Below are 24,092 nucleotides of genomic sequence, written 5' to 3' on the forward strand. Positions count from 1 at the left end.
TTGCCCCATCTCGAGGGTGACACAACTTAAGGGGCATCAGTGGAGAGGTGGGGTTGGTATTTGCTGAAATGAGGACTTCTTTGCACTGAAAATTTGGCCCTTCCTAGCTAGTGAATCTTCAACAACCTTCAAAAAGTATGGTCCTGAAACCATCCCACCCTCATTGCAAAGCTGAAACCTTCCCACCCTTATTGCAAAGCTGCCCCCTGCTGGTTTCTCCTCTGACCAAAGCCATGGGATTAACCTACTTGTATTGGCTGCAATAGTGTGTCCCTGGTCGGCCTACCTTACTGATGGCAACATGCCCAGGCCACAGACTGCCTGACCAGAGCCCTGAACCATGGGCATCTCCCTGTGTACCACCTGAACCATGAGGGCTCAGGCCCCACCCAATTGTTTCTGGGCTCAGTGCCAAGATGGGGAAGGGGTGGGTCTGTACATCTCTGCTGCTTCTACACAAACAGATGCAACATGGGGGTGCCCCTGGCACAGGGAAAGGCACTTGTGGGAATAGACAGGGACTCAGGAAAACATGTAACACACTGCACACGTGTAGCATCCCCGTGCCTAAGGACGTGCAACATTGCAGTTTACAGTATGCATCAAACATGTCACATTGCAGTATACATATGTGGCTGCTACATATGAGTTACCCACAGTCCTCAGCACACATGTGGCACCTGTAAGCTTGCATACATATAGCATCCCTGCGCACAGGAACAAGCAACATGCATTCAGGACTTGGGCACATGTTAATACACCATGCATGTGTGTAGCACTTGCATGCACCTACCCAGGCAACATGGCAGTGCACACTTAGGGCACCTGTATGCATATGCAAAGTTCAGCGCACATGACTGGCACCTGCATGCACAGGGACATGCAATATGCAATGCACATGGGAAGGTGAGCAAATGCTTCAGCCTGCAGGGCCCGGGAGACCCTGGCGGCGCGACAAGCCTCCGGATGGGTCTAGCTGGAGGGGCGTCGCGGATCGCCTCATTCTGCGGTCCAGGAGGCAGCGGGCTGGGCGGGGGCTTACCCAGGGCTTCTCCCGCGCCGGCGCCTGGGGCCCAAGGCGGGGAGGTGGGGGGCGCGATCGGCTCGGCTGGCGCTGTTCCCCCTTTAACAGGAGGCGGCGCGCGTCGCCCCCGCCCCCCGCCCCCCGCCCCTTCTCGCGCGGCTCCTCGCGCCCGGCCCGGCGCGCGCCCCCTCCCGGGCCCGGCCCGCGCAGGCGCCGCGTCCCGCCTCGGCCGTCACTCGGCCCGGCGCGCGCTGCGGGCAGCGGCCGGAGCGGCCGGAGGAACCGGGTTCGGCGGCAGCGGCGGCGGCGCTCAGAGACCGAGGAGGATGCGGCACCGGCTCTCAGAGCCCGGGGCTGCGGCCGCCGCCCGCAAATAGGAGGCGGAGCGCGGCGCGGGCGGTGCTCCGGGTGGGGGAGCGGGGGAGCGGGGGGCGGCGCGGCAAGGAGGCGGCGGCGGCGGCGGCGGCGGCGGCGGCGGCAGGAGCCCGCGCCCGGCCCGGCGCCCGCCCGCCCGCCCCGCGCTGCTCCGCGGCGCCTTTTCTGCACCCGCCACCCGGGAGAGCGGGAGCCTCGGCCCTCCGCGCGGCTGCAGCTACCTGCTCTGCGCCCGGCCCGATCCCCGACTTAGGGATGGCAAACTTGCGCCCCGTGGCCGCCCCCGCCAGCGCCGGCCCCCGCTCCTGCTGCTGACGGCGCCCAGGTGAGTGCTCGGCCCCAGACCCCGACCTGGCCTCGCACCGAGCCCTGCCGGCGCGGTCCCGAGTTTCCGCACCGGCCCGGACTCGGGGCGCTCTCCTAACCCGTCTCTGCTGAATTCTCCCCCAGCCCGAACTGAGTTCGTTCAGCGTTCGCCCACCCCCATCTTCTGAGGAACTCCCAAACCTGGGGCCGAGGCCCCCTTGATCGCTGGTGAATCTCTAATCTCGGCCCCCCCCTCCCCCAGCCTGGACCGACCCTCTTTACCCATCTATGCTAAAGTCTCCCCCTCCAGAATTCTGACACAGACCGTGCTTGCTGTCTCGAGTCTTTCCCTATCTCGGCCTGGATCCGGGCAGTGCTCCCCCCACCTTTATTAGAGCCCCCCCCCATTAACCTGCAGCACAACTGTGTCTCCCCCTCTATCTCCCGTCACGGTCTGAATGCCGGACCCTGCTCCTCTCCTCCACTTCATCACTGCCCGGAGTCTTTCCTGTCCCCATCCATGTCTGCCCATAGTTTCTACCCTCCCCCGCGCCTGTACCCCGACCATGCTTCTTCTCTATTTCTGCCCCTAGTGCCCCCTCCCCCATATCTATCTGCCCAGAGTCCCGCCTTCCCTCGCCAATCTTGCTGCAAGTCCCCTCCCCCCAGCTTGGAATTGGGGCCGTGTCCCCCGTGTCTGCTCCGCGCCCCCTCCCCTCCAGCTGAGATCCCGACTGGACCCGCATCCCTGACTCCCGTGTCCATCTTTGGCCGGAGTCTATCTGTCCATCCCCCATCCCTATCCTCCCACCCCTGGTCATAGAGCTGGGCACCAGACGCACCCTCCCGCAGCCCCAGGGCCGGCATGATCCAGAGGGGGCTGTAGGCTGTGAAGTTGGCGGCCACTCCCGCAGTCAGCTTGGTCCGAGGGCACAGCCGGGGGAAGTCCTCCGCGCCGCGGCCCGTGCAGAGCGGGCGACGGATCTGTTGCCCGCGGGGGGGAGGGGCGCCCGGGCCGAGAGATGCCGCCTGCCTGCCTGCCCGCCTCGCCAGCTGCCGGCCGGGCCCCTGGGCGTCCTCTGGCGCCCCCTGCCCGAAGCCCGGGACCCGCCACCCCTTCTCCCGCGGGCAACCCCGGGTTTCCGCAGCCAGAGCATCAGCGGTGGCTGCAGGACTGACGCTGGGAAGTCCCTGGGGAGAGGAGATTGGTGGGCCAGGCCAGGTGCCTCCTCGTGCTAGCCATGCCCAAACACTCCTGGTTGTCAGGCCATATGTTCTGGGGGTGGGATGGGTTGGGGTGGGGTGGAGGGCTCACCCCAGCAGCAAGTCAAGAGTCCTTTGAGCCTTCACGCACAGACCAGCAGGATTGGCCGCGGGCTCCGGGACGCCTGGTTGGGCTTGTTTGTGCTTGGTCAGGTGTTGCCAGAGAGCCTCTACCCCATGGCATTTCCCATGAGGTGAGGGCTGGGGGCAAAGGTGGGCTCTGCCTGGCTTGCGCATGGATTCGGTTGTGGGGGAGTCCACCTGACCCTGGGACAGAGCAAGCACCTGGGGAGTATCCTCTGCACTGCTACTGGGGTGAGGGGCAGTGTGGACTCTGCGCAGGATATGTCCTGGTGATGGTAGTGGGGAGGTTAGGGAGGGTCTTCTCTGGACCAAGACTGAGGGAAGAGATCTTCCCCTCTTCTTCCCTCTCTCCTCCTTCTGCTCTCTCTTCTGCCCTCTTTCTGTATCACTCTTCAAAAGGACATGTCTAGTCTAGGGTGTGCGTGCGTGGTCTGCATTTCTGTAACACAAAGTGAGGTTCCATCTGGTATCTGCCCCCATCCCTCCCTCCCTTCCCACCCCCAGGTAATGAAGCGGAGTAAGTAGTTAGGAACTCAGCTTTCGGTCAGACGACCTACGTTCAAAAGCTGTGTGACATGGGCAAGCTACTTAATCTTTCTGAGCCTCAGTTGACCCTCTATAAAATGGGCCAGTGATCACTGCCTCATATAGCTGTTGGGAGAATGAAGTTAGGTTGTTTGTATAGAGTGTCTGGCACCTAGCAATACTCAATATTGATAGGGGTGTGGGGCTGTTTCTGTTCAAGGCCAAGGTCAGGCCCCTCTCCACTCCACTCCTAAGCCCAAAGGAGAAAAATGAAAAACAGGTTCCAGTGCCTTCACTCCAACCCCCAGTATAATAAAGACAGAAACACCTTTAGCCCCCAGTCCCCACTTTTCCCCCAAAGTACGGGTGCAGGGGGAGCCAGTGACTGTCAGTTTCCCTCGTCTCCTCCTTGGTCCTGCAACTTCCTACTATATTTTTCTGGGATCAGCTCTGGCCAGAGGGATATTAGTGAAAGCCAGGCCATGGTCTCTGGGGTCTTGGTTCAAGTGTAGAGGCTGCAGAGGTGGGAGAAGTACAGAGAAGAAACCCCAGTCAGAGTCCCCGAAGGCAGGCAGCCTGTTAGGGGGAGCCCAGGTGGGAAATCACTCAGCCACAGAAGAGCCTCTACTGACCCCAGGAGGTCAGACACCATCAGGAATTTCCCAAGGCCCTTTGCCTCCGGTCAGAGTTAGCAGGGCCACCGGGCCTGAGGGCCTGAGGAGTTTGAAGAAACCTAGCTTTGGCCTGAGTGGCTTGGGGGAAGGGAAGGTGGTGCGGAGGAAGGGGACTCGAACCTGTGATGGCTGGAAGTCCTCTGGGTAGTGTGGCCGGACCTGGGTCCCACCGGGGAGTGGCAGCCTCCTCATCACCCGCCTGCCCCGGCAGCCCTGACATTGGGGAACAAAAGCATTCGGTTCCTGTAGCAACGGCGGCTCCAGCTGCTGCAAAGTTCCGGGGAGGCAGGCGGAGGGCGGCTGAGTCACCGCCCCCTCCCCCGCCGCCCGCGCGGCACCGCCCCCAGGGGCCGAGGGCTGCACCTTGTCCCCCTCCCAGTTCTGCCCGCGTTTTCCTCCTTAAGGAGGAACCCCCTCCCCTAAGAGAGCGACCCTCTCTGGCAGTCGGAGCGGGAGGGCTACACAGAGGGGGTCGCTCCCTCCCCTCGGCCCAGACCCCAGCTCCGGAGGCAGGATGGAGGGTGTGCGTCCCCCAGGGCGACAGAGCTCTGGGAGAGCGGCTCCTGAGGACCCTGTCCTCGGGTCCGAGCGCTGGCAGAGGACCCAAAGGCACCAAGTGGGGGTCACCGCCTGGGTGGCGGCCTGGGCAGGTCGGGCGGCGAGCGCCCGGGAGGCGGAGGGTGAGTGACGGGCGGGCGAATTGGAGCTGCCAGGTGGATAAACGCTACGGATGTGCGCGTCGCCGCGCCCCTTCCCCCGGCCCGCCCCTCCCCCGCCACCCAGCGTGAATGGGAGTCATCCTGGGAATCCCGGACCGGCCCTGGGCCTGAGACACCCCTCTCTCGTTGCTTTGCCCCTTACTCCACAGTCTTGCCTTGGCCCTTTCAGCTGCTGAAAGCCTTGAATTCCTTTATTGGTGCAGAAGGGAAGCTGGGGAGCCCTGAGGGGTGGGAAGAAAGGGGACTTGAGTGTGTTTGGGCAGAGTGGGATTCCTGGGTTTGCTGGGGTCGGGGGCATGTGGTGAAGGCAGCCCCCAGCCCCCTAGAGGAGGGGCCTTGGTAGGGTTAAAAGTGAGAGGGAGACTACTTCAGCCAGCTCCGCACCCATCTCTGAGGCAGGAGGCCTTTTGATCCTCCTCTCTATCAGCCACCTCTGGCCCAGGAAGTTCTTCCTCAGAGCTGACCTTAGTACCTCTCCTATCTAACTCTTGTGCAGGGATGGGTCTGTGGTCTTCCTGGGTTTGGAGGTAGCCAAGCCACTTATGGTTCAACCCAAAGAGCCTTCCCAGAGGCAGTGCCCTGTACCTCAGCAGGCAAGAGGGCAGCGTTTATGAGGTCCTGAAAAGATGGAGAGGAGACAGGGCTGTGGGCCAGGCTCTGTGCTGGGAACTTGTTGGGAGGCTGATGACAGTCTACCATCCCCAGGGCAAGGCTCATGGTCTGCATTGCACAGAGAGGGAAACTGAGGCTCAGGGGGGTTAATCATGACTACGAGCCACTTGGGCTGCCTGTGAGGCAAGGATCATCCTTCTAGGTCTCCTTCCTGGGTGGCTCAGGTAGAGGCCTCTGGGTCGTCAGTGCCCCCAGGAGGACAGGCCTGGCTATACACAGGCAGGAGGGTCTTTAATGAACCAGTGGCTCTCTGTGACCCAGCTTGGAATTGGGTCTTTGCCTTATTTTGAATGGTGGGAAGTAATATAAAAAGGTACCCCAAAAGGTCTTATGTCACAGCTGGCACAGTGAGGGTCACGCATGTCCAGGACGAAATCCCAGAATGAGCGTGAAGGTGTCTGAAGGAGACTGAGGGGAGGAGGGGGGTTGGGTTGGGTTAAAAGTGGCTCCATTCTGGAGAAGCCAGCCTGTGGCTCTGAAGGATGTGGACCTTGTGCTTCTTGATGGGGCGGGGCTGTGGAGTAGGGAGCAGCAGCCTAGGAGCAGGGTAGGGGAGGGAGATCCAGCTTCAGGCACGCAAAGGAAGGCCCCGCAGAGGATCCTGCCTGACACTTGCTGTCATATGCTGAGCCTCAGAGGGCCAGATACTCATGTATGTTCTCAGTCGAGAATGCGTGTGCACCTCTGTGCATGTGTACAAGTGTGAGCCTCTACACCCGTGTGTGTGTGTGTTAACTCCTGAGTGCATGTGACAGCATGAATCTGTGGGTTTCAACTGTGTGCACGTCCGTGTATATATGTATCCGTTCATATGCAGAACTCCTGTGAACATCTGTGCCCTCATGCTTTGGTGTGTGTGTCCTCAGGGCACAAGGGTGTTCAGACCCACGTGTGTTGGTGTGTGTGTGAGGGGAGGTTCCCTGAGCTGCTGTAAGTAGGGGAGGGGAGGCCGGTTATAATGAGCCCCTACCTCCCCTCCACTGAGCCGCAGCCATGGCCTGAATTTTGCAGCTTAAAAATAATTGGGGGCAGCAGGGGGATTGGATGTCACTCATCATCAGCCGCTGGCTTGGCTAGTGCCACAGCAGGTGGGGCGGGCTGAGCAGTTTGGGACAGGCATGATGTAGGGTGGGAAAGACCAGGGGCCTGATCCCTTTTTCAGCTCTGAGGAGGAGGGTGGGTGGGTGGGGGGAGAGGCACAGCCTGTCTGGCTTCCGTCGAATAACTCCATGTGGGTCTTGGAAGGAGGGTGGGGTGGCTCCTCTGCAGTGAGTAGGTCTGCCTGGAGCTACTCCACCATCTCCCCCAGCCCCTGTGTGGCTGGGAGGGGCAGATGCTTGCTTGGGCCTGGCTTGGAGGTGCAGCATGAGGGGATGTGGGATCTGGGGCAGTGGGGAGCTCCATGGATGCTGCACAGGGACTGGAAAGTTGGGGTTCTAAATCCTGTCCCCCCTCTGCCCGCTGTTTAGACTCCTGAAGACCCAAAAGGAAGACTGTTCCCTGGGAGCAACTGTGTCTTGGGAGAATCTAGTCATACCTGTGAATTGTCCTATGTTTCTGATTCAGTCCCCAGAGCTAATAGCTGGTCCATCTGGCCTGAAGCCTGAGCAGCAAGCATAGGGAAGGGGCAGAGGCTACTGGTGGAGGGAGACGGGCCTGGGCTGGGCCTCAGATCCTGGGCTTGAGTCCTCTCCGGCCACCTTTGTGTGATCTGGAGTGGGTTGTCTCCCTTTTCCTAGGCCCATCTTTTCTTCTCTGATGAGGACCAACTGGGCTCTAGGGGGCCCATGCGGTGCTGTGAGCTATCCTGTGGCGTGGAGGAGGGAGGCCGCTTGGATTACTTGGGGGGTAGGATTGGAATTGGGGCTGATTCAGACCACGCGCTAGGTTCCATTTTCTGGGCAGTTGGGTAGAGGCTGGGCAGGCTGTGGGCAGTGACACAGCCCTGGCCTGGTGGGTGGGAGGGCACCTGCAGCTCCCCCCATCCTCAGCCCTTACCCACTCTGGCCTGACTGCTCTGTGTGTCTGTATGGGTCGGGCTTGGGTCCTAGGTGCCCACCCACACCTGGAGTACATTCACACCTGTTGGGAGCTCAGCTTAGGGCAGCACTTTAAGGGAAGGCAGAAAGCAACAAGCTTGGGTCCCCACTCTTAGGAACTGGAAGACCCATAAGCTGAATGAACTAGCCTTGGGGAAACAGTATAGGAGAGAGGTCACGACTGGCTGGTGGCTTCACAGGGTCGGTAGTGGGGGGCGGGGTAGCAGGCCCTGAACCAGGCCTTGGAAGATAATCCCATGGAGCTGGAGGGGAAGAGGGAAGTAAGAGGGGAATTTCTGCACCCATTTTACAGATGAGAAAACTGAGGCTCATGAGGGTCACCCAGCCAGCACGTGGCTGGCTGGGTTGGGGCTCAAGCCCAATGTCCCCTTGCTTGGTGCCTCTCCCCCTTGTTCCAACCAGGAAATCCACAGCAGTAATACATGTGACGTCCACACTGACAGTGCCCTCCTGTGGGCATGGCTCAGGTTGTGCGCAGTTCCTGGCACACTGGCTGTAACTCCGCCCCTTTCTCTCCCTCTCAGTAAAGCAAGTGAGTGAGAATGACATTGTTCCAGGAATAACCTCAAATTGCTCTAATTTATAAAAAAGCAAATCGTAGTCAAACATCACCACTTTGACAATTACCGCAGGATTACGCGGTGACATGCCTCACAGCTGATCATGACACACGGGGACGGAGAGCAACAGTTATGGAGAATACAGGTTGGATGGTGAGGCTGGGGCTGGATCTGAATGCGAGGCGAATATGCTTGTAGTTGATGGGCTGGCTCTGAGGAAACAGAACGATGGCAACAACAACTACTGTTTCTTAAGGGCTCACAAGATTCCAGGCACTCTCCCGAGTCCTTTCCCTTACTTATCTCATTTCACCCTTGTAGGAAACTTGTGCGATAGGTACTATCATTGGTCCGTTTTACAGGTAAGGAAACTGAGGCTCAGAGAGGTCAAGTCCCTTGTCTAAGTTCACACAGGTGGACCCAGGTGACACTTCAAAGACCAGGGTCTTAACTATGAGGCCCACTCCCGCAGCTCACCATAGGAGGTTCAGAGCCCATGCTGGCTGTGCTGGGCGGGGTCAGACCTGCTGACTACTGTCTCTCTCCACAGGGCAAGGGACATAGGATGACCCCAGCCTGTCCCCTCTTACTGTCTGTGATTCTGTCCCTGCGCCTGGCCGCCGCCTTCGACCCCGCCCCCAGTGCCTGCTCTGCCCTGGCCTCGGGTGTGCTCTACGGGGCCTTCTCGCTGCAGGACCTCTTTCCTACCATCGCCTCGGGCTGCTCCTGGACCCTGGAGAACCCTGACCCCACCAAGTACTCCCTCTACCTGCGCTTCAACCGCCAGGAGCAGGTGTGCGCACACTTTGCCCCCCGCCTGCTGCCCCTGGACCACTACCTGGTCAACTTTACCTGCCTGCGGCCTAGCCCCGAGGAGGCGGTGACCCAGGCGGAGTCAGAGGTGGGGCGGCCAGAAGAGGAGGAGGCGGAGGCGGCAGCGGGGTTGGAGCTGTGCAGCGGCGCGGGCCCCTTTACCTTCCTGCACTTCGACAAGAACTTCGTGCAGCTGTGCCTGTCAGCTGAGCCCTCTGAGGCCCCGCGCCTGCTGGCGCCCGCTGCCCTAGCCTTCCGCTTTGTCGAGGTCTTGCTCATCAACAACAACAACTCCAGCCAGTTCACCTGTGGTGTGCTCTGCCGCTGGAGTGAGGAGTGTGGCCGCGCTGCTGGCAGGGCCTGCGGCTTTGCTCAGCCAGGCTGCAGCTGCCCTGGAGAGGCGGGGGCTGGCTCCGCCACCACCACATCTCCAGGCCCTCCTGCTGCCCACACCCTGTCCAATGCCCTGGTGCCCGGGGGCCCAGCCCCACCTGCTGAGGCCGATTTGCACTCGGGGAGCAGCAATGATCTATTCACAACCGAGATGAGATATGGTGAGTCTGAGCAGGGCCTGGGTGGGGTGGGGTCTGCAGGGGGTGACAGTGTCCCTGGTGTCCATCCTGGCAGATCCTCGGCCATGCATGTAGCTGTTCACTGATGTCACCCCTCTGCTGAGCCTTGTCCAAATGTTGCAGTCACCAAAATGCATGGCAGTGAGACCTCACTCTTGAAGAGTTTGCAGACTGGCTAGATGAATGGGGGCACAGATCAGATAATGCAGGGTGATATATAAACCCAGGGAGGGACCTCCTAACTGGGCAGCCAGGGGAGGCTCCCTGAAGGAAGTAATGCAGGAACAGAGACCTGAAGGACAAGCAGAAGTGAGATGAGGGCATTCTAGGCAGAGGAAGAAGCGTGCACAAAGGCCCAAGGCTGGGAGTGAAAGTGGCAGGCCCTGGCGCTGCAAGTTTACAAGTTTGCCTGGAGGCTGGAGTAGGCAGGGAGCAGGGATGCATTCCTGTCCACACAGGTCAGTGAGTTTTGGCAGTTGCCCCAGGGTCAGGGCAGAGAGAGGCAAGGAAGAGTGTCTCTGGGTGAAGAGGCCTGAGCTTCCAGGCTGCCTTGGAGGGCTGGGCTGGCTCAGCTCCTGGTGTCACCTGTCTCCCCCCTCAGGGCCCATGTCTTCTGGGACCGAGGCCGCCAGCTGCTAGAGCTTCCTGCTGACTGGGCAAAAGCTCTGCGAGCCCTTGAGTCCTGCCTGCTCCCGCTCCCACCCCAGCTCCCTCAGCCACGGCTGCCTTCTACAGACCCTGCTTCCTGCAGCTTCAAGGCCCTGAGGGCCTCAGCTGGATCCTGTGTGCCCGCTGAACAGTGCTGGGCCAGGGACTGACCAGGAGACCTGGAGGGAACAGGGACCGACGACATGGGGATGGGAAGGAGGCAGGTCTGGGGTCTGGTCTGCAGCTCTGGTACTGACAGGGAGGCTTCTCCTCGCTCTGGGCCTCAGTTTCCCCATTTGGGATAACAGGTGCTGGCCTATCCTCATGAGGATCAAGGATGCAGGGATAGAGGATGGAAAGGGCATCTGGATTTCACTGGGAGAGTGTTTAGAAGGAGACGGGGTATCGTGTGAGGGCTGCTAGGAGTACTGGAGGAGTGCAGCCTGTCCCCAGCCCTGCTTTGCTGGCTAGAGCCCTGGAGTTGGCTTCTACCTTTGACTGTTACCTTGAGTTGATCCCTTTATTTTTGGTGGGCAGTGGATTCTTTGTAGAATGGGGAGGTATCCCTGAATTAATTAGAGGGGGTAGTTATCTTGAAAGTAGCCTGACCCAGTACTTTGGATGGGGGCCTTCTTGGCTTCTCCAGTGAGACATCTGGCATCGTGCCCATCCACGGCAAGTGCCCAGCAGTGGCCTTGCTGTGGCCTCTCTCCCAGGCTAGCTTGGCCTCTAACGGCGGTCAATGAAGCCGTCCGAGTGACAGCCGGGCCGCGGGTAGGTTACAGGCCCTGGAGGCTGGCCTGGGATTTAGTGCCTGTAGGAAGAAATTGAATTTCGCTTCTTTGTTGAACATCGGCGGAGAACGCCAGGCGTATATCAGGAGGTTTATGGCTCTTCCTGCATGGCCACCACTGCCTGTCACTCTGTGGGGGTCTCCCTCATCGTGCTCAGCTGCAGGCGGGTTCTTTTGTCTGGCTTTCCCTGCGGTCCATCGGCCCAGTGATCTGCAGTGGACGGAGCAAGGCTCTGCCCTCATGGGCGGGCACCATCTGGGCAGGCTGCCATGTGGAGCACAGAGCCAGGAGCAGCCAGCTGGGCTTGGTTGAAGCCGGAAGCAGGAGTTGGTTGGTAGCTGGGGTGTCTTTGGGGATCAGAGAGGGCCGGCGATGGGAAAGGCACCATCATCAGAGCCTCTGCAGAGGCCTCTGGGGCTAGAGATGGGTGGAGATTGGATGCCTGATTATTCCTGGGCATGAGGCCAGGTGTCTCTCTGAGCAGGGAGCCCTGAGCTGGGGCTCCCAGCTGTTCCCAAGCCTGACCTCTGCTCTTGCCCCTTGTCCTACTTGGCATGTTTCCTTGGGGTTGCTTTTCAGGGAGGGCCCCTGTAGGGAGTTGGCATGGGATGATGTGGCATCAGCTGTCATAAGTGGGCTCGCATGGCACACTGGTGCCCAGAGCTGGGCTGGCACAGCCCTTCCCCTCCCTTGGCAGGCAGGAAGCTCTTCTATTCTGCCATCCCCTCCCTCCTGCCCAACCTTTCTGGTGTGAGACATAGTGGGCACATGACTGTTTGTTCCACATGTCAGGGCATGTCTGAGGGTCCGTGGCACCATCTGTGCCTTGTGGCAGCACCACCTTTGCCGAGGCTTTGGCCACCTCCATTCCTCCCCTTGTCTCCTCCCCACTGGGCTGCAGGAGAATGGACTGGCACCTGCAGCTGCCAGACTGAGAGCAAGATTCATGGGGATGGTAGTGAACAGGAAGGATGAGACCCTTGTCCTGGCCCCTTTCCGAGGCACCAGGGCAGGGAGGCTGTGTTCATCTTCTCTGGGACACCCCCGAGGAGGATCCACAGCAAGGCCTAGCAGGGTGGGCTTGGGCTGGTACCGGAAGAGCACTGGGCTGGGGGCTGGTGGGCAGTGACTGGGCGGAGTGCCTGGGACGCCTCAGAGCCGAGTGAGTTTGACAAGAGGGTACAGGCGCCTGTTAATTTCACGCAAACTGCCTTTGATAGATCTCTTGTTATTTTTGGTGAGTTGAGCCATAAATTTGTGCCATCTTGCTGCCGCAATCTGTTAAGTGGGGGGAAAGGAAGAAAAGAAAGGCAGGCAGGAAGGAGCTTGGTGGAGGACTGGCACGGAGGCTGGCTGAGGTCAGGGCTGGAAGGCGGGCCGCAGAGTTAGTGCCAGCTGTAGGGCTCAGCTCCTGATGACCGGTGCCAGGCTGCAGTTCCTGCCCACTGACCCTCTAATCCTGAGGAGGCACTGGGCAGTGGGAATGGCTGTGCCCAGTGACACTTGGGAGAAAGAACCCCGCCTCATGCACGCCTCTCTCCTTGGCCACAATCCCTACCTCCCCTGTGGGCACTGGCCTGCCCCTGGCTGCTTGCTGCAGGCTCACCCTCCCCATCATCAGGCTCCATCCTTGAGGTGTGGCCACCAGGTGAACCTGGGGTGTCCTGGGAGGCAAGAGTGGGCTCAAACCCCCACCTGCCACTGCTGCTCTGTGGCTTGGACAAGGTGCTGCCCATCTTGGGGCCTCAGAACCCCCAGTTATCTGTGTGTCACCCGCTGATCCAGCCCCCAGCAAATCCCCAGTGCTACCGAAACTCCTCAGCCTGGTGTCCAAGCTCCACCTGGGACCTAGCTACCACCTGCTTTTGAGCCTTCTTTCGAATTCTCCCCCACCCTTTCAACCGAGGCTCCTCGAATGGTGTTTGCCCTTGGTTATCCAGAACGCTTGCATCCTTCTAAGCAGTGCTCAAGCCCTGTCCCCTCTAGGAAGCTGCCTCTGATTTGCCCATCCCTGGCCTAAGATTGGCATTTCCCTCCCAGCGCTCAGACCCTGCTGCTGTCTCTTGGCCATCTTGGTCTGGCAGCAGGAAGTGGGGGCCTCCCCTGCCTGTTGGGGGCCCAGGCAGTGAGGAGGCAGTGTGGGTGCAGGGAGACCCAGCACACACGGTGGTGGTATTTCCTGGAAGGTCCATCCAGCCCAGATCTGTGCTGGGGGGGATCTGTGTGCTCTACCATAGGGTGGGGAGCGGGGCCCAGACGTCCCCAGACATCTCAGCAGGGACTGAGTTCCAGCCAATCCCTCACACACATCTTCATGTCTTTATCAGAGTAGAGTTTGTGCCAGGCATAGGGCTGGCTCTGAATGAGTAGGAGGTGAGCTAGGCACACTGTCTGCCCGCCGGTGGGGGAGGGAGAGCACTAACTAGGACAGTGGTGGTCAACGTCACAGACCGAAGTCGCCCAGTCCGGGTTCAGTTTCGGACCTTACTGCTGACTAGCTGAGTGACTGTTGATAAGTTCCTTCACTCCCACTTCATCACCTGTAAAGCGGGAGTAGTGAGAGCTATTCCACAGAGCTGTGGGGAGGGTTCAGTGAGAGGATGAGAGTAAGTGCTCAGTGCCTGGCACATGGTAGATGCCTAACAAAGTAGTAGCTGGGTCATCTTAATTTAGTGTAATGGGGACGATTGTGACCCTGCCAGATGTCAAAGGAAGAGGAGGAGTAAGGGATTAAACCACAAAGGGGAGGAACGTAGTCTAAAGAGGGTGATTTGGAGTTGAGTTTTAAGGAGTGAATAGGAATTCACTAGCCTGTGAAATTTCTCTTTCAATTGCATCATTTTTTAAATTTAATATATTAAAAATAAGTTTCATATCCTAAATGGAAAGAGTATCATTTATCTGAAATAGAGGATAACCAAAGAAGCAACCACAGTGAAAACAAAGCGCCGTTATTAACTTCTAGCTAGATGCTTTTCCTACCTCTCCATTTGTTAGAGAGAGGAATTAGCACACATTGGGGATGTGTTAAAGTCTGGAACTGCACAGGCTTTATCTCTCATGCAGTTGGAAGGATTAAAGTGACCATGTAATTTATCATCTAAACTGTGACACATCTGAGGTTATGAAGGGGAAGAGGTGGATACCATCAATTACGTCAGGACAACAGGCACAAACCAGACTATCCCGTACAAACTGATGAAGAGACCTGGGAAAGTCTGACATCCTCAGTCCAGGATCCAGTGGCATTTAATGGCACATTTGTGAGCCGCCCCAAGTCATCTTCCGCCCCATGCTTTGGGGAAGCTCTCAGGAGGAAGGGCTTTCGAGGTAGAGGAAACAGCCTGTGCAAGGGCGTGGAGGTGTGAACCACGCTGGAGGTAGGAGCTATAAAGAGACTGGAGCTGCTGGACGGTAGCCCTGGTGGAGGGAGACGGGGCCAGGGCTTTGACTGCCATCCCAGGACACTGGGGCCTCATCCTCTTGGCCAAGGGCTTTATGGCAGCAAGAAACTGGGCGTCTTGGGGGAAGCAGGCTGAGTCAGACACGATCCCTGCTCTCGAGGAGCTTCTGGCCACATGGGGGAGGTGGCAGGGACCCAGCTATCTGTGGTGGGAGGCTGAGTAGATAGGTCAGCAGCCTGGGGAGGAAGAATTATTGCGCGGGGGGGGGGCGGGGTCTGGCATTCTGGCTAGGTACAGGATCTCATAGGGGTACCCAGTTTCATTGGACTGCGGGGATAGAGCCTGCGCCTTTCAAAAGCCACCTCTTTCCCCAACTGCGCCCTGCGATTCTGATACACTGTGGGGTGCAAGAAGCACTGCTGGGGATGGGGTGCCATGGAGGGACATGACAGAGCATGTGTCAAGGGGATCAGTCGGCTCCTGCTCAGGGCTCTGGGACCAGCCTCAGGAAGGAAGCAGGGAGCCCAGGGAAGGGACGATTGCTTTGTAAATCGCAGTGCTCTCTCCCCGTGGAAGTGATGATTATTGTGGTTATTTTTAACACATTCATACCATAGTAGGCTGAGGGCACAGGACTGTGTGGAGTTTGGGGGGCGGGGTCTGTGAAGCACAGCATAGCAGGTATCTGCAGTCCTGTGCAAGTGACAAAGAGCCTGTGCTCACCCTGCCTGCTGGCACCAGGGGTGAGGCAAGAGGGGCCTCTCTGTGGTTGGGGTGGAGGAACTCCCAGCAATATCTGGCCCATGTTTGCTGAATGCCTGTCTTCCCAGAAGCTAGGCCCTCTGAGCAAGAGTGGCACGGGAGACGGAGACCCCTCCTCAGGGACCACAAGAGGGATGAGCCCAGGATCCTCACAGGTATAGAAGAAGGTGGCCTGGGGACTAGGCCATAGAAAAGGGGACCAGCATATCCAAACCACTGTATTGTCACTCTAGGAAGGCTTCCTGGAGGAGGTGGCAACTGACATGTAGATGATTTTGGCAGATTGCAATAGAGGGAAGGGTATTTCAAGGGCAGGGAATAGTGTTAGCAGATGTGTGGAGGGAGGAAAGCATTTGTACATTCTAGGGATAATGAAAAGGGGTTACATCTCCTTTTCTTTCTTTTTTGTTCTCTTTCCTTTCTTTTCTTTTCTTTTGTTTTACCTTCCTTCCTTCCTTCCTTCCTTTCTTTCTTTCTGTCTCTCTCTCTCTCTCTTTTTCTGAGACAGGGCCTCCTCTGTCTTCCAGACTGGAGTGCAGTGGCACAATCATGGCTTACTGCAGCCTCGAACTCGTGGCCTCAAACAATCCTCCCACCTCAGCTTCCCAAGTAGCTGGGACTACAGGCACATGCCACCAAGCCCAGCTAAAATTTTTTTGTATTTCTTTGTAGAGACAGGGTTTCACCATGTTTCCCAGGCTGGTCTTGAATTCCTGGGCTCAAGCGATCCGCCCTCGTCGGCTTCCCAAAGTGCTGAGATTGCAGGCGTGAGCCACCTCGTTCAGCTGACATCTCCTTTTCATTGAGAGCGGATTGTGCTCCAGGCAGTCCACATCTCTGGTTTCACTGAATTCTCACAATGAACCTGTGTGGTAGAAAGTGTCCTCCTTACCTTCAGAGAATCTGAAGCTCAGAGAGATGAGGTGTCTTGCCCAAGGGTACACAGCAAGACGGTGGCAGAGCTGGGAATCAAACCCACATGTGTCTGGCTCCAGAATCTGTGCCCTTTCCACAGGTCCATATGGCTTTGCAGTGTGCTTGGCTGCCCAGTGGGGTGTGGGAAACAGTATTGGACAGGTCAGCAGGGGCCGGAGCATGCCAGGCTCAGAGTTTCACACTCTGGCTGTAGCAGTGGAGGAGCCACTGAAGGTTTTCTCAGCTGGGGAGTGGTGTGGTTGGGGCTGGGATCCCCGAGGCTCACTTTGGAGGTTACACAGAGGAGAATCAGGCTCACGTCAGGGGAAAGGGGAGCAGGTGTGCAAAGGAGCAATTAAACAGTAGCACAAAAACAGGATAAGAGGGGCAAGGACTAGGGGCTTAGATGGAGGCGGGGAGTGACTCGGGGTCCCATGCAAATTAGGGAAGGTGTCTCCGAGGAGGTCCAAGTTGAGTGGCATTTTGTCAGAGCCAGTGCAGTACAGTGGAAAGAGCATGGCCTCTGGAGTCAGGCAGGCCTGGGTTTGAATCCCACCTCAGCCTCTCTCTAGTGTGAGACCTTGGAGCCTCCTTTCTCATTAGTAAAATGGGGGAAACCAGCCCTGATGAGGATGAAGTGAGGTGATGCTGAGTGCACGGTGACTGGCATGTAGGAGTTGTTTAGTAAACGTTGCCTTATTCAGAACAGAATAGTTATGAGCTCATCAGGTGGTCAAGTGGGGAAGTGTGTCCCAGGTAGCACATCTATTTGTGCCCACGACTGGCAGCCCGATGAGAAAACTGATAGATTGCAAGACTGCAGGCCTTGGGGCACGTGGCCCACAAGCTGCTGAGCTCACTGGGTGGAACACTCAGGAGTTCTTGGGGGTACTCACGTCCCTTCTGGGAGCCCCTCCTTGTCCTCTTAGACCCTGCCTGGCTCAGCTTCCTCTTGGCTTGCCCTGTTCTGGCCTCAGGGCTGGCTGGGGCCTGCACACAGTGTGTGCTGACTAAGTGTTTGTTTCAGTAAATGACACCTCTGCTGTTATCTGTCTTCTTCCCCCTCCAGGGAGAACCAGCCTTCCCCTTGTGGGAATGAATTGCTGGCCTCTCCTCTCCTCTGAGTGGGATGGGTGGGAATGGAGGGGCAGGCAGGCAGTGTAGGGCCTGGCTGTGTGGCCTTGGGCTTGTACCTTCCCCTCTCTGGCCCAGCTCAGAAGGCCGGAAAAGGAAGCCAAAAACTGAACCTCGGACATGTTCTGATTTTCAAATAGGGTGGATTCTGGAAACCACTGACCCCAACCCACTCCCCCTTCGCCCTGCCCCTCCTGTTACATTGTGGCACTGGCCAGCAGCTGGTCCGTGAGTGGTTACAAGAGGAGCAGGGACCACAGGAAGCAGTGTGAGTCCCCAACAAGCAGGTCAGGCTGGTCTCTCACGTGTCTGCGTTTGGTGGGCACTGGATGCCAGACTGGTAGATGCCTGAGACACGATGATGGGCAGGAAGCCCGCACAGGAGCTGGATGGGAGGACTCTCAGCTGGATTTGCACCTCCAAGGTGTTTGTGAATAAATAAGGGCCAGAAGCTCTGTCTTTGAGCCTGTCTTAGTGGTCCCTTCTGTGCAGGCTGGCATATCAAATCTGAATGCTGGTGCTGTGGGACGGAGCTGATACTTTGCATGGGGAGTCAAGATTACAAATGACCATTCCTCGTGAGCCCCATTGTGGGGGAAGCTGGGAACAATGTATTCATTGGTGCTTATTTCTTGGTATTTCGCTGGGCTGAGTTTTGTGCTGGCATTCCCTGGGGGTCAAGGAGAGGACTCACAGCCTTCCCTCAATGGGCTTATGGTAGAGAGTTGGGGGTATTTCTGACAGAAGATGGACCCATCTGTGATGAAAGGGCACATAGAAGAGGGGGTGGCCAACTCTGCCTGGGGAGTTGGCAATATGGAAGTCTCCAGAGATGAGAGGTCATTTGAGGTGGGTTTTGAAAGTCAAGTAGGAGTTTTCTAGGCAAAGAGGGTGGGGAAACAAGCAGGTAGAGATTTGAGAGGAGATGGTGGGCCTCTTGGACATGCTGAATTTGATGGTCAGGAGAACTGCTCAGGAGGCAGGAGGATATCCAGGAATGGAGCACAGGAGAGGCAGGGCCTGGGGATGATGATTTGGGAGCATTGGTTCAGAGGGGGTTAATTAAGCCTGGTGGGGAGCATGTGCAGTGAAAACAGGACAAAGCATGGACTCCTGATATGGGAAACAGCAGGAAAATAGACGACTCAAGGAGATGGGGACAGAGTAGCTAGAGAGGTGGGAAACCAGGAGAGTGCTTCAAGGGAGGACGAGTCAGCAGGACCAAATGCTGCTGAGGGGTCAAGTGAGCCCAGGTCTGCAAAGTATCCACAGGATTTAGCAACAAGGAGGGCGCTGATGACTTTATCAAGAGCACGTTCAGCAGAGAGATGTGGGCAGAAGCCAGACTGCAGTGGATTAACAGGGGAGGTGACATTTGAGCCAGGAAGTGACTGTCAGGTGAAAAACCAGAGTGCCGGTTGCAGACCAGTCACTGATGGAGGAGGGAAACGGAGGGTCAGAGGAGGGCCTCTCCGAGAGTGAAGGAGGCCTGGATCCGTTCCTGGGCTGCCGCAAGGGGAGAATGCTGACAGGGTGCTGATGAGAGAGGATAATGGGTGGAGCCCTCCTGAGAAGGCGGGAGGAGGGGGATGCAGGCCCAGGCCACGGGGCTGGCCTTGGTGGGGAGAAGGGCTGTAGGGAAGCTGGTAGTTGGAGAGGCTGGGCAAGAAGTTGGGGGCTCCCGATGTTGAGGTCATCGCTGAGAGAGTGGGCAGAGATGAGCTTGAGGAGAGAGGACAAGGTGCAGTATGGCCACAGCAGGGAATGAGGAAGGAACAGAGCCAAGAAGGGCCACTGAGAAGTCCCGGGCGCCCAGCGGATGTGGAGCCCCTGAAGCTGTCATGGTGCCAGTTGGCACAGCCGTAGATTTCTTCAGCAGCCTGGGGGTGGGTGTGGAGAGGGTAGCTTGTCACAAGGCTCCAGGGCTGGGGACGGCTGAGCGGGCTGGGGGAGGGGATCGAGGAGCTGGCACGCCTGGCCCCGCCACCTCCTCTGTGGTCCCAAGAGAGGCAGGGGCCAAGTGGAATTGCAGATGCTATTCAGAGGGAGTAGGCTCGGGTGGCACATGAGGGGCTGGAAGGGGTGGAGGCTGTGAAGAGTAGGGAGATGATAAAAATAAACGAGAGCGACTGTCTTCTGAGCACTTCCTGTGTGCCAAGCAGGGTGCTGAGGGTCTCAAGGCCCTCCTGGCAGGGGGTCCTCACGTGAGTCCTGGGGGCGGAGTATAATGAATGCTGTTCTCCAGAGGATAAAGCAGGGTCAGAGAGGTGAAGAGACGTGCCCGAGGCCATGCAGCTGGTCAACGTCCACACCCCATTTGGGATCCAGGGTTAACTCACTCCAAAGCTCTTCTGGGAGTCCAGGTTTCAGAGATGGAGAAATTTCAGGGACCATGTGGATCAGGCCCTGGGGCTGGTGACTGACGTGGAGGGAAAGGCCCCAGAGTGGATGAGACCAGAGGCTGGGCTGGGTGGCAGTTCCGAGCCCCCAGGCAGCGGATTTGCTCAGGGTGGCGGCTCCTCATGCTTGGTGAGTTTCCTCTCGGCTGCAGAGCCTGGGCTGGGCAGCAGGGGGCAGGAAGAGGCAGCCCTGGTGGGTCCCTTCACACTCAGCACGCCTGTCCCGTGCTGCTGGCTTTTAGAGATAGGAAGGAGCCTGGAGGTGGGGGAGAGGAGTACCTAATAGTCTGGGGATAGCATGGGGTAAGCCCATCCTCAAAGGCTCTTCCAGTCCCACCTGCTCATGCAAAGGCTGCTGGGCCTTTCCCTTCTGCGCCCATGTCTGCCCCTCCCTGACACCCCATTGTGGGAGAGGGCCCTGATGAGCTCATGTCTGTGCAGAAGGGGCCAGGCTTTGGAGAATGGAAGCCACCAGGGCTGGTAGTGCTTCCAAGGCCTAGCCCAGACACATAAATCAGGGCAGCTGAGAGCCTGGTGAGGCCAGGGTCAAGGTAGCCTGGCCTCCTCGAGCACCTGCTGCTCTCCTCGCCTCAGGGCCAGCAGGAGAAAGGTCTGTTGGATGTGGGCACCTGCCCTAGGCCCCTTGGGTCTCAGAGGAGTGGCATTCTGACCTGTGCCTCCAGGTCATAGTCCAGTGCTGCTTGGGGAGGATGAACTGTATTTCAGAGACAGGCTCGGGGCCAGGGTTGCAGCAGCTCAGCTTGGATGTTTTTTCCGCCCCTAGGAGTCAGTCCAATGGAGGAGCAAATGTAGCTGTGTGCTCTTGGACAAGGCACTTCCCCTGTCTAGCCCTCAGTTTCCTCATCTGTAAACAGAGATGATGGTTCTTCTTTCCAGTGAGAGGACTAAAGGAGAGGGGTATGGGCCGCACTTGGCACAGAAGCATTCCCAGAGCTCTTTCATATGGGCAGCCATGCCCCTTAAATCTCCCCCACATCTGGCTGAGGCAAGAGGTGGAAAAGATGACTGTGAGGCCAGGGCCTAGTCCTCTGTAGCTTCTGAACCTCAGTTTCCTTGTCTGTGAAATAGTGGTGGTGGGGCAGAGGACAGAATGTGATCCTGAGAGAGCATCATGCAGTTGGTTCCAGGCCCTCAGGCGGAGGGCAAGCAAGGCTGCCTTCACTGTGCCACTGTAACAGAACCTAGCTGGGCTTTGCTGAGCCCCTGCCACCACCTCCGTGTTCCAGGTGAGGAGCCGGAAGAGGAACCGAAAGTGAAAACCCAGTGGCCGAGGTCTGCAGATGAGCCTGGGCTATACATGGCGCAGACAGGTAACTCGGGCCCGCCTCCCTTCCTCTGTGGCGGGGGCCCGACTGTGTGCGTCTGGTGGTGTGTGTGCTTGGTGTGTGCCTGTCTGTCTCTGTCCTGCAGTTCAGTCGCGTCTGTGCCACATGAAGCTTGTGGGAAGGGCTGGGTGGCCTCCTGAAGAGCCTGTTACTTGGGGTCAGGGTAGGAGGAGCCCTCTGATGCCTGCCCCCACCTTACTGCCACTCCCCCTACCCCTATGAGACTGAGTGCTTGGGAGGTGCCCCCTGCCGCCGACGCTGTCCCTCTCTCGTAGGCGACCCAGCGGCTGAGGAGTGGTCCCCGTGGAGCGTGTGTTCCCTGACGTGTGGGCAGGGTCTGCAGGTGCGGACCCGCTCCTGTGTGTCCTCCCCCTATGGGACCCTGTGCAGCGGGCCCCTGCGGGAGACCCGGCCCTGCAACAATTCAGCCACCTGCCCAGGTAGGCCCATCCTCCTCCCCACCCCATCTGCCTGCAGGGTTAGGTCCTGCCTGGGACTCGGGCAGATTAATCTCCAAAATGGTTGGTTGCCTCCTCCTTTCATTCAACAAATGTGGCTGTTCCCCACACCATGCCCAACTCTGCGCACCATGCCAGCCCGGTGCAGGGCACTGGGGGCACAGATGGATCAGACCAGGGCCCACGCTACTGGGCCCGGTTCTGGGCACATCATTCCCCCAATGCCTGCATCCTGGTAACCAAGGCTTGTGTTTTTACCCACTCCGCTCTGGCCATATCAGTAGCTTGCTCACTTTCCCACCTCCCTGCATTTGCTGATTATTGTCCTATCCTTCCTGCCTGACCTTGGCTATTCAAATTCAGCCTGTCCTTCAAGATCTAAGACAAACGCCACTTCCCTGACCTTCCCCTCCCTGCTTTGGGCACCCCCTCTCAAAGGAGCCTCCCCTAAGCCTCCCTCAGTTGAGTGTGTAGTTGTTAAGGAAATGCATGTGCTTGCCTGAGACAGCAAGGGCAGGGCAGCTACAGCCAGTCCTGCTCCTTGCTCCCTGAGGGGGTGAAGTGGGGCGTAGGCCATGCCAGTGGTGCTGTGGATTTAGAGCAGGGCCTACCTGGGAAGGGCTCTCGGTATCTGGGGATGTGGCAGGAGTTTGCAAAGGCCTGGGGCAAAGCTGTGTTCCAGCGTGTGAGCTCGGTGTGTCGGTGTCCATGTAGAGGTTCATGTTTATTTGTGTGTCTGTGCGCTTGGGGCTGGGAAGGACGCTTCCCTTGCCCCCGGACTGCTGTGTTGTATTCAAGCTGTGGGTCTAGGGGTGGGGTGGGGAGGGGTGGAATGGCGTGGGTCCTGGGTCCTTTCCTGAATTTTCCTGTGCCCTCAGGAGAGGAGGACCCCTGGTTCCCCTCCTGTTGGTCCTGGACCCCTTGTCCAGGCGTCCACAGGGGCTGTCCTATGTGAATTAGGACCAGAAGCCTGTGTCTTGCACATCCCTTCAAAGGGTCGCACCTTGGTGGGGCCCTGGGAGATCCCCCTGGCAACAGAACCCGGGGCAGAGCCAATGAGGAGCAGCCGCAGAGCTGCGGAGCTCCTGATTGGTGGGCGGATGGGCAGGCGCCGGTGGTGGGCGGGGCCATGGTGCCGCCCAGCCACCGGCCACGTGCTTCCTTGCAGTGCACGGCGTGTGGGAGGAGTGGGGGTCCTGGAGCCTGTGCTCCCGCAGCTGCGGGCGGGGGTCCCGGAGCCGGATGCGGACCTGCGTGCCCCCCCAGCATGGCGGCAAGGCCTGCGAGGGTCCTGAGCTGCAGACTAAGCTCTGCAGTATGGCTGCCTGCCCGGGTCAGTAGCGCCCGTGGGCTTCCATGAGGGCGCTGCCCAGCCCGGTGGGGGGTCGGGAGACCTGGGGAGGCAGTCAGGTCCAGTGACCTGCCCCTGGGGGCCCCTTAAACTTTGACCAAGCATGGGGAGACTGGAGAAGTATGCCTGCCTGTGTGCGAGGTGACCCCCTAGCCCTGACTTGACCCCTAGCCCTGACATGAGTTAGTACTCTGTGACGCCATCAAAAGGGGACAGCTCTTTCTCCAAGCCCTGGGCTGCCCTTGCATTTTGGTGCATGGCCAGCTGGACTGTGAGAGGACACAAAGCTGGGCTGAAGTGCTGGCAAAGATCAGAAGACACCCCTGCAGCCCCTTCCCTTAGCCAGAAGTGAGTTGTGCCTGGTGCTAAGAGGAGAGGTGTCCTGTTTTTCTGGAGCTGGTGGCAGGCAGGCAATATGAGGCCCAGGCACTACCTGCTCACTCCAGCCTCCCTCATAACCCCCTCCCCTCCCCACTCCAGTGGGTCTGGCCTGGCTCAAATCTGAATGCCTAGCAGGCTCTGGGTCTTCCTGTGGTGCTCCACACCACCAGCCCTCACACATCGTGCTCAACAGCCACCCCTGCTTGTGTCTCCCCATGCAGTGGAAGGCCAGTGGCTAGAATGGGGTCCCTGGGGCCCATGCTCCACGTCCTGTGCCAATGGGACCCAGCAGCGCAGCCGGAAGTGCAGCGTGGCGGGCCCAGCCTGGGCCACATGCACGGGTGCCCTCACTGACACCCGGGAGTGCAGCAACCTCGAGTGCCCGGGTGAGTGCTTGGCACAGGGGTGGCAAGTGGCAGCTCTGACCTTGGGGGCACCTGGGCCCACTCATATGCCTCCCCTCTCCCACAGCCACTGATAGCAAGTGGGGGCCGTGGAATGCATGGAGCCTGTGCTCTAAGACGTGTGACACAGGCTGGCAGCGCCGCTTCCGCATGTGCCAGGCCACGGGCACGCAGGGCTACCCCTGTGAGGGCACCGGAGAGGAGGTGAAGCCTTGTAGTGAGAAGAGGTGTCCAGGTACTGCCCTAATGACCCTGGGGGCTGGGGGCCCCATGTATGGGCCCAGCTGAGCCTTACCCCTGCACCCACAGCCTTCCATGAGATGTGCAGGGATGAGTACGTGATGCTGATGACGTGGAAGAAGGCAGCTGCTGGCGAGATCATCTACAACAAGTGCCCCCCGAATGCCTCAGGTAAGGAGCAGGTGGCTTTCCCCACCACCACCACCCCT

At 58.5% G+C, this 24,092-nt stretch overlaps 1 protein-coding gene across 13 annotated transcripts in view; it reads left to right on the forward strand.

Annotated features, from left to right (window-relative positions):
• Positions 1 to 1,578: 1,578 nt before the first annotated feature.
• The window catches only part of ADGRB2 (adhesion G protein-coupled receptor B2), a 37,061-nt gene continuing 14,547 nt past the window's right edge, over positions 1,579 to 24,092 (forward strand). For 4 of the 13 annotated variants that reach the window (XM_054465151.2, XM_054465159.2, XM_054465178.2 and 1 more), the window contains exons 1-8: positions 1,580 to 1,724; positions 8,813 to 9,629; positions 20,951 to 21,034; positions 21,325 to 21,489; positions 22,676 to 22,840; positions 23,461 to 23,625; positions 23,711 to 23,878; positions 23,953 to 24,054. In XM_054465151.2, the coding sequence (XP_054321126.1) occupies positions 8,828 to 9,629; positions 20,951 to 21,034; positions 21,325 to 21,489; positions 22,676 to 22,840; positions 23,461 to 23,625; positions 23,711 to 23,878; positions 23,953 to 24,054 (1,651 nt within the window). In that variant the 5' untranslated portion in view covers positions 1,580 to 1,724; positions 8,813 to 8,827. Of the gene's footprint in view, positions 1,725 to 8,812; positions 9,630 to 20,950; positions 21,035 to 21,324; positions 21,490 to 22,675; positions 22,841 to 23,460; positions 23,626 to 23,710; positions 23,879 to 23,952; positions 24,055 to 24,092 lie in introns of all 13 variants that reach the window. The other 9 variants (XM_054465205.2, XM_054465213.2, XM_054465217.2 and 6 more) reach the window with 4 other exon arrangements.

The sequence above is a fragment of the Pongo pygmaeus genome, chromosome 1 (assembly GCF_028885625.2).
Source record: "Pongo pygmaeus isolate AG05252 chromosome 1, NHGRI_mPonPyg2-v2.0_pri, whole genome shotgun sequence".
In the NCBI taxonomy this organism is placed as follows: Eukaryota; Metazoa; Chordata; class Mammalia; order Primates; family Hominidae; genus Pongo; species Pongo pygmaeus.